General features: G+C 37.0%; 2 protein-coding genes across 2 annotated transcripts; both read left to right on the forward strand.

Moving 5' to 3' along the window:
• Window positions 1–4,468: 4,468 nt before the first annotated feature.
• On the forward strand, window positions 4,469–6,096 carry LOC137730126 (uncharacterized). Its single transcript, XM_068469189.1, has 2 exons — window positions 4,469–4,729; window positions 5,545–6,096. The coding sequence occupies exons 1-2, from the start codon at window positions 4,590–4,592 to the stop codon at window positions 5,864–5,866; spliced, it is 462 nt and encodes a 153-aa protein (XP_068325290.1). The 5' UTR covers window positions 4,469–4,589; the 3' UTR covers window positions 5,867–6,096.
• A 795-nt stretch (window positions 6,097–6,891) lies between these two features.
• LOC137729268 (mitochondrial import inner membrane translocase subunit TIM44-2-like) lies at window positions 6,892–10,977 on the forward strand. Its single transcript, XM_068468140.1, has 14 exons — window positions 6,892–7,095; window positions 7,203–7,309; window positions 7,669–7,752; window positions 7,878–7,953; window positions 8,153–8,197; window positions 8,299–8,727; window positions 8,828–8,896; window positions 9,142–9,206; window positions 9,416–9,484; window positions 9,586–9,658; window positions 9,836–9,940; window positions 10,278–10,349; window positions 10,433–10,495; window positions 10,648–10,977. The coding sequence occupies exons 1-14, from the start codon at window positions 7,018–7,020 to the stop codon at window positions 10,777–10,779; spliced, it is 1,467 nt and encodes a 488-aa protein (XP_068324241.1). The 5' UTR covers window positions 6,892–7,017; the 3' UTR covers window positions 10,780–10,977.
• Window positions 10,978–11,415: the final 438 nt, after the last annotated feature.

Below are 11,415 nucleotides of genomic sequence, written 5' to 3' on the forward strand. Positions count from 1 at the left end.
ATGGTGAGGTTTATACTTAATTATAAGAGTATTTCTATTTAAACGTCACTTCCCATCTAAATTCACTTCACCAGTTAAGTTTTTAACTTTCTTAAAATTTTAATTGTGTGATAAGACAAAAAAAGAACATTTTTTTTTTTTTTTTGTGAACAAACAATATTATCTACGCTAACAGGAAAAAAGAGGAGCAGACTAAGCCTCATAATAGACTAGAAATAATGTGGTTCAAATTCTGGTTTTGAACCTAACATAATATTTCTATCCACACACACTCACTCGAACCCTAATATTTTCTGAGAACATTGTTCATTTTCTCCACACAAACGCACGCAAATTTTTGAGGCGCATCGAAAAACAGTTTTTGAACACTTGAAATTGCTAGTCCATATACGATTTTCGTTTTTCATATTATAATTCATTAGTTCAGATTTGTTGCCCTTCTTTTCTCGTTGTCTTAATTAATGCTTGCTTGCTTGAATATGATTGGCATACCAAAAGTAGTTGAATATGATTTGAAGGTGATCTCTATGTATATAGTAATTCTGGTTCTGAAAAACAATGTTAAGAGAATCAGAAAAACAACTCCGAATTGCAACTCTAGGATTTTTGTCAAGATCCATATGAAATTAAAGAAAGCATGAGAATCGAGATTGAAGACAACCCAAAGATTCAATTTTGGATTGGTGGTGCAGAAATTTGAAGCTACAAGGTCTGTTTAACAAGGACGTCGATGTAGGAGGAGGAAAAGCATGTGTAGAGATAGGGGAGAGGGAAAGAAATTGGTGTTTGATACAATCATTATTTGATTGTCAGATATATTCATGTGAATATTTATATTTAATATGATCACTATCTGGTTGTCGAGATGATGATTGACTGAAACGGTGGTGTTCTTATGAAAAGTTAAAATATAAAATTTTAATTGAGGGTAGACTGAAATTGGGGTAAACTTAAATAGAAAGTGGTACGTAAATGGAAAAACTCGATCGTGTGTTTTAGACAAGGAAGGGCACCCTTTGTGTTCCACATTTTATGGGCCATTTAGAGATAGGGCATTGTACAGTAGGACTTTTGGTTCTGCGGAGAAAAGGCAGAATTTTTGAGGTGGAGGGTTTAGTTCATGGAAAAGGGAATTCAAAAACATAACTTCAATGATGGAGGAGTGGATTCTATGGTTCGCGTTACGGATTTGAAGAACTCGCCGGGCCGGACATGAATGAGTTTCGTTCTCGTAGCAACAAAACCCTAGTTTTTCTCCAAGAAAACTAATATATTACGATGTGATGGTCACACTGAAATATATGCGCAAGCTTTGAAATAAGATTTGTTGATTAATTTGCAGATTGTGATAAATGCTCCTCCTTGGTATTATTTGCTGCGTGTGCTCAGATCAAGGCTCCTAAGTCAAAGAACCAAAATGAAGTTTGTGTTTGCCAGGCCTTAAGACGTTACAAAAACCCTTCTCAAGTAAGTTTTACATATAACCTATATAATATCATAATTTTATTAATTAATCTTTGAATGCTTAGTTTATGTTCCTTTCTCTCACAAATTTGCTTGGAAATTTACCAAAAAGATTTGTAGAACCGGAAGAACTCCCAGCTTAGTGTGGTGGCCTCAAAAGAGAGGAAGATGGTGATTTCACACCAGATGCTGAGGTACTATTACTTTAAACATCAAATATGACTTCCTCATAAATTTAATTTCAACTTTTAAATCGAAGAAACTTTTTAAGTGTGATAGTCAAAACAGTCATTTGATGCTACTAATTCACGTATTATAATGTAATTGGACGACATGAATGACGTTTCAAACCTAGAGTATAATATTGATAAATATATAGCATGATCATGCTGGTGCCTTGTAGATAGTTCTGCTTATTTTGAAAGCTTAATTCGTGCTATTTCTTCCTTATAACTGGTCTCAAAACTAGGTCATGAAAAGTAAAAAATGGTTAACAGTTAATCAGTGGTTTGGTACGTACTTTAATTTCTGTAGAAAACATAACATAACAGTGCAGAGGAATACAAGAGACTAGTTTGCAAAAGAGCAAAGACTCTACCTGACTACCATATTTAATGGTCGCACTCACAAAACATCACCATATTTTGGAGAACAATGATCCTCAAATTTATTTAGCTCTTGAAATTTTTGAAATAAAAACATTCCACTAATCAAATAAAACGAATAACATCATCATGATGGAGTGCAATTCCATGATTATAAATGGATCAAAAAAAGAGTACAAAACTTCAACCACATAATCACATCCAACCATGTGGAAAGATAACACTCGCAAGGCCAAAACCACAAACAAAAAAACACAACCTAGCAGTTTTGAACCCTTCAAGGCACTGCAACGTGCACCATAGAAAAGACTACACCACCCTTTAATGATTTTGTACATTGTTGGCAAAAAGATTCTATTATGAGTCACCTCCAACAAACGTTGAGCTTCCTCTTCACATCATTTTCCAAAAGCTTAAACCACAAAACCACTCAAATATGAACAACTATTAATGGTCCTACTCCTAGATTCGAGATTGAGCAAGTCATAACCGCTACAAAAAGCTCTCATTGACCGAAGGGAGAGCGACTAGCTAGGAGCAAGAAGGCTTTCCCCAACCTGTTTTATTTACAAATGAGTCCGGTCTGGTTTCTTTTATTTTGAGCTGGATCGGGCCTGACCATGCCCACGCATGGTTTCCTTTGTTTTTTTTTTTTTTTTTTTGGTGAATTGGAAATTCTCATAACTAAGGCAAAAATGTCAAAAGCACATAATGAAGCCTACAACGAGACAAGCAACATAATAACAAACCAGGTAGTGCAAGGGGGTGAAAGGAAACTAGACGCTGCAAGCATAGCTAAAAACGTCATCCTTTACACCGCCAGTACAAATTTAAGGAGGGCAAGGCAACCCATCATTGTTTAGGACATGACCAAGTGAAGATGGGGCCTATCGACCCAAGTAATGTCACACATATCCAAACATCTTCGCGACGCCAAGTGGTTTGCCGCCACATTGACTGATCTTAGTATCCAAGACCAGCAACAATCTTGAAAGAATTCTCCAAACTTCTTGCTCTTTGCCAGATTATAAAAAACCTCCCAACTGCCATTTGTTATCTTACCCCTAAGGTAAGAGATTGATTCCAAGGAATCAGATTCAACAATAACAAAAAAATTCAATCCCAAGGCGATACCCATAGTTCCCCTTTTGTTGTAAGCAACGCATAGTTCCCCTTGTGCTGTAGTGTTTCAATGAAAAGCACAACCAAAGTTCCAACACTCTCATTTGAACAAAAAAAAGGGAAAGGTTCCAACACTCTCAAGTCCAAAGCTCTTCAGCACGTGCACCAAAAGACAATCACCCCTCCCATTTGAACCAAATCTCCATAAAACAGAGAGATTTTTCAGTGTGTTCGGAATACGGGATGATACATTACGTGTCATTATGCAAATGATGTAATATATATGATAAAAAGTTAATAACTTAAAAGTAAAATTTTTCATCACTTGTATAAAAACAAATGATATATTATCCGTGTTTCAGTCATAATAAAAAATTTCTCAATAAAACATAGAACCATGAGCACATCAACATGTATTGAGAACCGAACCAGTTGTATTTAAAAAACAAGTAGCAGTCTGCCAGTGTTGGTAAAGCAAGGGGGTGAAAGGAAACTAGACGCTGCAAGCATAGCTAAAAACGTCATCCTTTACACCGCCAATACAAATTTAAGGAGGGCAAAGCAACCCATCATTGTTTAGGACATGACCAAGTGAAGATGGGGCCTATCGACCCAAATAATGTCACACATATCCAAACATCTTCGCGACGCCAAGTGGTTTGCCGCCACATTGACTGATCTTAGTATCCAAGACCAGCAACAATCTTGAAAGAATTCTCCAAACTTCTTGCTCTTTGCCAGATTATAAAAAACCTCCCAACTGCCATTTGTTATCTTACCCCTAAGGTAAGAGATTGATTCCAGGGAATCAGATTCAACAATAACAAAAAAATTCAATCCCAAGGCGATACCCATAGTTCCCCTTTTGTTGTAAGCAACGCATAGTTCCCCTTGTGCTGTAGTGTTTCAATGAAAAGCACAACCAAAGTTCCAACACTCTCATTTGAACAAAAAAAAGGGAAAAGTTCCAACACTCTCTAGTCCAAAGCTCTTCAGCACGTGCACCAAAAGACAATCACCCCTCCCATTTGAACCAAATCTCCATAAAACAGAGAGATTTTTCAGTGTGTTCGGAATACGGGATGATACATTACGTATCATTATGCAAATGATGTAATATATATGATAAAAAGTTAATAACTTAAAAGTAAAATTTTTCATCACTTGTATAAAAACAACTAATATATTATCCGTGTTTCAGTCATAATAAAAAATTTCTCAATAAAACATAGAACCATGAGCACATCAACATGTATTGAGAACCGAACCAGTTGTATTTAAAAAACAAGTAGCAGTCTGCCAGTGTTGGTAAAGACAGACTAAGTTTGAAACCAAGTCAAGCTCCAGATATAAACTCAGATCCCAAACAGAAGATAGACAGAAACCCCACCACCAAAAATGAAGCAAATCTCAGTTCAACTGAGTCAACTCCTTCTTCTTCTTCTGCTACTTGTTGCCTGCTCTGTTCCCGCAACAACAGCCAGAAACCAACGGCCAGGATTTCTCTTCACAAGAACAACAGGAAGATGCACTCCTCAGTAAGCAAACCTCTCTGGATTCCTATCTCTCTTTTCTCTTTCTTCAGTTGGGATCGATGTGTTGGGGATTAGATTGCAATTACTCTCCGTAGTTAACTAGATTTTCACTGTTTTTGTAGATTTTTTTAATACATATTTGTCCTTGCAGTTTCATTTTGTTTTCGGTTTAGTCCAATCCTTCTTATTTGAAAAATAGTAAATAGGAGAATAGTAGCCTTGGTCTCTAAATTAGAAATTAATTAAAATTATTGCTGGAATTTGACAAAAACTAAGCACGTGTATGAACGATACATCTGTTTGGTTTAGATTTACTTTATCAAAAGATTTCACGTGCTTAGTTTTGAAGCAAATTTTTAAAGAGTTGGCGTGAAGGAACAATGTTTCACATTTTGTCAAATTTAGATACTAATTTTTTAGAAAAGTGTTATTAGCACTTCAATACTTTCATTCTACATTCCTCGTAAGTGTATTTTTCTTTCATAATATAGAAAGTTTGGAACGTAAAATGAAATTTTTGGAGTGTTAATAACAATTCCCAATTTTTTTAAAGTTCTCAATTTAGCGACCAAAGCTACAATTTGATTATAACTCAAGACGGATGATGCAATTTTTTTGTTTAAAAAATTCCAACTTGAAAGGAACCATGCCGAGTCCAACGGATTGGACGGACAGTAACAACTCAATGGATGAAAATGTAAGTAAAAAAACTATGAGAACAAAAGTGAAAATTCAAAAAAATTACTGGCCTATTAGTTCAATTTATCCCTCTGTTGAGTGGTGGTGAAGTTCTGAGTTATAATCTGTTGTTTGCACAGGTACTGGGGGAGCAGGAGGGAGGCGTGGCCGAAGATGGTCCCACAGACGTCGACGGTGTCCAAGGTGTTTGGATCAAGAGCGTACGAACGGTACAGATCCGATCTTACGTTGCTTGAAGCGACGGCGGTGAATGACGAGGAGAACGTGTACCCTAGGCTGCTGAAGCAGGCGAGTGCAGCACTGCTGAACTCTTATGCAAGAAAAGGGTATCCTTACACAGCTTGGGAGGTCAAGACTTTGTTGATCCAAGCTTTGGTGTCTAAGAAGGCAGCTGCCCTTCAAGCCCAGCACTTCTCTATTGCCAATGAGGCATGTCATTAGCATTAGCAAGCAACCCTTGTCATCCTCTTTGTTATTTGAGCGATGTTCTATTTTAGTCTAAATTAAGGTGATGAAAATTTGAATTCAAGTGTAGAGTTAGAGCATGCTGCTCTAACCAACTTGGTTACGTTATGTTTTTTGTTTGTATGGACCTTAGGTCCTTAATACTAGTAGAATACTTCATTCTTAATGGTGGGTTTGAAAGAATGTATTTTCTTCCATCTTACGCTGCATAACCAGACCACAACTCTCTTTTCACTCTTCCTCATTGCCCTCAAAACTTTCCCAAACGTTTGCTCTCCACCATTCCGATGTGTCAAATCAAAATGTGAGAGCTGACTAACAAGTACCCAAGTATTATTCCTTAAGTAAAACCCAAAATTTTGATTGTGACTCCTCATAAGGTTGTTTTTCTTTTTAAATATCGAAAATTTCTAGTGCACAGTTAAATCTTCGGAGTGCTACAAATCATTATTGAGAAAATTGTAGAAATAGTCCTTCAATTTTAATCCAATTGAAGCAATGGTCCCTCAACTAAAAATCTATGACCAGTGGTCTCTTAACTCATCAAAACGTGCAGCTCTGATCCTTTTCGTCAACTCTGTTAGAACTTCAGTCAAATGAGTCACGTGTCACGTACGTGAGGCTAAATCAAGAGACAAATATGGAAAACCAAAATGAGAAAAATTGTAGCAATGATCCTTCCAACACAACTATTTTTACGGAATTCTGATGGAGCTACGAAAATGACTATAATTGCACGTTTTGATGAGTTAAGGGACCAATAGTTACAGATTTTTAGTTGAGAGATCATTATTTTAATTGAATTAAAGTTGAGAGACCATTTCTACGACAAGAAAGAAAGTAGTGGGCCGCCCCAACAGTATTGGGCCTATATTTTACTATTGGGCTCATTCATCTCCCAAATCCGCCGGGAAACAGAAACCCTAGGCCGTGTTTGGTTTGGGAAGTGTAACATCCACGTTATCTCCTTCTTTGTTCGTCCCTATCTTCCTTCCCACGCAGGAGCACCGTCTCTACGAATTCAGACACCCACATTGCAAAAAAACCAAAAAAAAAAAAAATCAAAACGCCATTGGGTTTTTGTTTGTTTTTCTCTGCTCGAAAATTGTTAACTCGCCTGCAATTTAATGGCGGGCAGAAAGCTAGTGCGAGATTTGCACCTCTACAGACGACCCCTCTTTCTTCATCTGACCTCCCAACAGCAGGTTCGTTCCAAATTCTAATGGAAGAAGTTATGAATCAAAGACTGAAACTTTCGGTGCTTTTTGGGTTGATTTTGATGATTTTTTTTTGTGGGTTGGGGATTTGATAGGTTTCGAGCGCGAGAGTTGGATTGATTTCGGCAAATGGGTATTTGGGGAATCGTCGATTCAGTGTTTTCAATGAGTTTTCGAAGCAATTCAAAGGCGAAGCTACTAAGTACCTCTCTCTCTCTCTCTCTCTCTCTCTCTCTAATTTGCCCGTGTAATATCTGCTGTTTTAATTGGTTTTTCTTGTTTAGTGTTGGCTCAAATTTGTTTTACTTCCAACAAATTGTTATTCCTTTGTTTATAACCAACAAAAAATTGAACTTTGTATTTGAAGTTTGTTTCTTGAACTTAAAAACCAGTAAGAGCCAGATATTTGAAAGTGGAAGGTAATGCAGTCCTTCGGCTTAGTTTCGGCTCTTTTACTCAGAGAAGCTGTTATTCAAACCGCAATTGTTAACATTTACTTTTATCGAGTTCTCGTAAGAAATTTCTGGGACATCTGGCTCACCATCATTGCCCTGCTTGCAGGAATCCTCAATTTCAACAGTCAGTGAAGGAGCTGAAAGAGAAAGCGGAAGAGCTCAAAGGGGTTAAAGAAGATTTGAAAGTGAGGTAATTGTTTTATATAGTCACTTTATGCTCTGATTTGTATTTGTAGTTCATAGGCTGAGACATACCCTTGTATGTCAAGGGCACTTCCAAGTGGAGGCTCTGAGATGGTGAAATGGCGAATGCAGAACGAAGCAGACAAGTGAGCAGCTATACAAGCGGGTGGATGGTGCGTGGACAGAGGCGGAAGCAACGGCAAAGAAGGTATCATTTCAAATATATTAAAATCTTTAGCGCTTCAATATCTAGTGTACTCGATGGTGCTGAATTTGTGCAAGATATCTACCCCCTCCCATTATGTTGTTTGTGGTGTATATCAAGTTTTTGTTGATTATTACTTTAAGAAACTTGCATTTGTTTTGACAAACATGTTGTCAACTTTTCATTGAATTTATGTTTGCAGGTTTCTGTCAATGTAAAGGAGAAGATCTCAGCTGCCACAGAGGAGGTCTGCTTGCTGCTATAATTTTCGTCTCTTGGATCTGTACTTGTACATGCTTTGATCTGCTGAACTTTATTGTTTTTCTACTTCTCTGTTGTTCTATGTAGGTCAAAGGAACTTTTGGAATTGGGAAAGAAGAGGCCTCAGGACCTTCTGGTACTAAATCTGAGCATGTTGCTGATGATGGAACAAAGGGCTCATCTGGGGAACATAATAATCAGCAATCTGGGGAATATAAAAACCCGCAGTCAGGGTCTAGTAACACTGAACAAACATTTTTTGGAAAATTTAGGTCTAGTGTTTCTTCCTCGTATATTTCCTCTGCCTTCTCTCGAGTTAAGGAAGCAAAGATTACGGACTTGGCTAGAAAGGGATATGACATTGTAAGGGATGAGTTAAGTGGTACTACAACTAGGAGAAAGCACCTGGAGTTTGATCCATCTTCCACCCCAAAAGTTGAAACTAGTTCAAGAACGGACATTGTTGCTGTACCCCGATCTCGCTGGAGTAAAAAGTGGGAGGCTTTCAGAATGAAGGTCAACTTTTTATCCGCTCGTTAAATATTACCACAAAGTAATATCTAGTTGCCTTTCCTCTATAAATTATTTGATTTTTTGTTTTTACTCTCTTACCTAGATGCAAGGTTATCCTATATTCAAGCGTCTTGATGAAATACGTAAACCAGTTACAAACAAAACCCAGGAGGTATGTTACAATTCAATTGTTGTCTCTGTTATGTTAAAATTCTAGTTTATACTTAATGTTTATGGACGTAGAACATTTCTGCTGTCTTTTGTTTTGCTTCTTTTTTAAATGTTACAACGTTGCAAAGGATGTTGTCATTTGTATAAAAATCTACTGAGTAAATTTCTGTTGTGCTTATGTTTGACAGCCTTTTTATTTGTACTAAATCTCTTAGTGTTGCTGTATGTCTTTGTTGAAATTGGCAGATTGCTGAGGACATACGGGAACATTGGGATACAAGCGATAGCCCAATTGTTCACAAAATTCAGGAGTATGCTGCTAAACTTTCTTTACTTCTTGTTTGTTCATTATTGTTCATTATCCTTTTTTTCTTTTTTTCTTTTTTGTAACAGACTTTGCTTTGCCGTTTATCCCCACAGAATGAGAGTTTTTCCCTAAAACAGTTACTTGTAAATATATGAGTGGTGGAGTCAATTGTAAAATATTTGAGTCCTGAATTGACCCTTCTTCCTTTGCCAGTTTAAACGAAACTATTTTTCAAGAAACAGACACTGCCGCATCAATCAAGGAGATACGTCGCAGAGATCCGTATGATCATATTTTTCGTTTGCCGCTGCTTCTTGTCATACTTATTTTGTATTTGGATGACTATTAATTTCTTTTTTCTAATTGTAAACTCTGGATGGTAGATCCTTCTCTTTACCAGACTTTTTGGCAGAAGTTCAGGATGCTGTTAAACCCGTGCTTAATGCTTACATCAAGGTTAGTGCTGGAACCGTGTTACCTATTCGTCTCTTTTTCTCCCTCCTTCTCCCTCCTCGTCTCTCATCTTTGTTTTTCTTGTTCATGCTTTGCTGTCAACTTATCATCATTCCAAGATGCCTGAGTACCATTAGAGTTTCTCATCTTTTTGGAATAACAAGGGCATTTGATATGTAGGGGGATCTTGAGACATTGAAGAAGTATTGTAGTAGGGAGGTGATTGAGCGGTGTAAAGCTGAGCATGATGGTTTTAAAAGCCATGGCATCTTTTTCGATCACAAGGTAGACAGTGTGCCTCTTCCTAAAATATGTTAGTGTTACCATGCTAATATTCTATACTGAAGAAATGCTAATTAAAAACACGTGCTTCTTTTTGTCTACTACTTTTGATCATACAGTATCGATCTTTGAGTCTAAGACTACTTTGAGAATTTAGGTTAACGAACAGAGGCTTTTGTATGCTGCAGTGTAATTACCGGTATTTGGGTGACAAAGTCATTTGTAGCCTAAATTTTACTCATATACCGAGTGATGGAAACTTCTTCAGGGCTTGTGCTGTGTATGCGGCATGGATATACTAGTTGCCACGTAACTAATTCATGATTTTCTGGTGGTGCAGATTCTACATATTTCGGAGGCGGAAATAAAAGAGACCAAAATGATGGGACATTCTCCCATTATTATTGTAATGGTAGGCATTTTCGATTATGTTTTCTATGTTTGATTTGTTTAGCAGAAGTTGATAGTGACATCCATATTTGGTGAATTTAACAGTTCCAAACGCAGCAAGTGTACTGTGTACGAGATAGAAATGGTGATGTAACAGAAGGTGGCAAGGTAAAACACACACACACACACCCCTCTGCACGTTATATCAAATGTGTTATTCCCCGTTTGAACCACAATTCTCTACGAAAACATGTACGATACTTCATTATATTGCTAATCAGAGTTTTTATAAGTTTTGTCAAATCCTATTGATTCATCAGGACACAATCCACACGGTGTATTATGCATGGGCGATGCAACAGGTAGATTTAGAAGAACTGAGTGAAGGTGCTATTTATCCAATTTGGAAAGTTAGAGAGATGCAGCAGTTCGGAGTTCAAGCCCTCATTTAGTTCTCTGTATAAATCGCGAGTCTTGATGGATGTTGTAGCATTTTTATTGCTCGAAATAGAAATGGTGTTTCGTTTTTCCCGCGTCCGAACTTGCCTGGGTTTTGTTATTCACTTCCAGGGAGTTTTGTAGTAGATAAATATAGTTGCGTAATTAAGCACAATTATATATTATCTGAAGGAAGTTGTTTCCCCTTTGTTTTTTTGGTACCATCTTTTTATTCTACGCGACCTTGGAAATTCGAATGTTTTCGCAAGTTGCAGAAAAGAAAGAAAAGTAGATGCATATATTGTAATACTGCACTTGCTTTATGTGATTGCAATTACCCAAGCTGAGAACATGAAGGCATCCACATCAATCATGTAATGATATTTCATGTGAGGACATAATTATAAAACTTAGATGAGGCCTAGGTTGGTTTAAGAAATCCATCAAAGTTCACAACGCACTAGCACTAAAAAAATTAGAATAACGAGTTTGATATTTAATTGTTATGGCTGACTCAGTATGGTTTAGTGAAAAATTACCCTTTAAAGTAGAATAGGGAGTATTTTTGCTCACCATCATTTAGTATGATGTATGCTTACCATCTTATTTATCACCGTTAGATGAGTTTGAATTTCGAGATTCGTGTAATG

This window comes from Pyrus communis, chromosome 3 (genome assembly GCF_963583255.1).
Source record: "Pyrus communis chromosome 3, drPyrComm1.1, whole genome shotgun sequence".
Lineage (NCBI taxonomy): Eukaryota > Viridiplantae > Streptophyta > Magnoliopsida > Rosales > Rosaceae > Pyrus > Pyrus communis.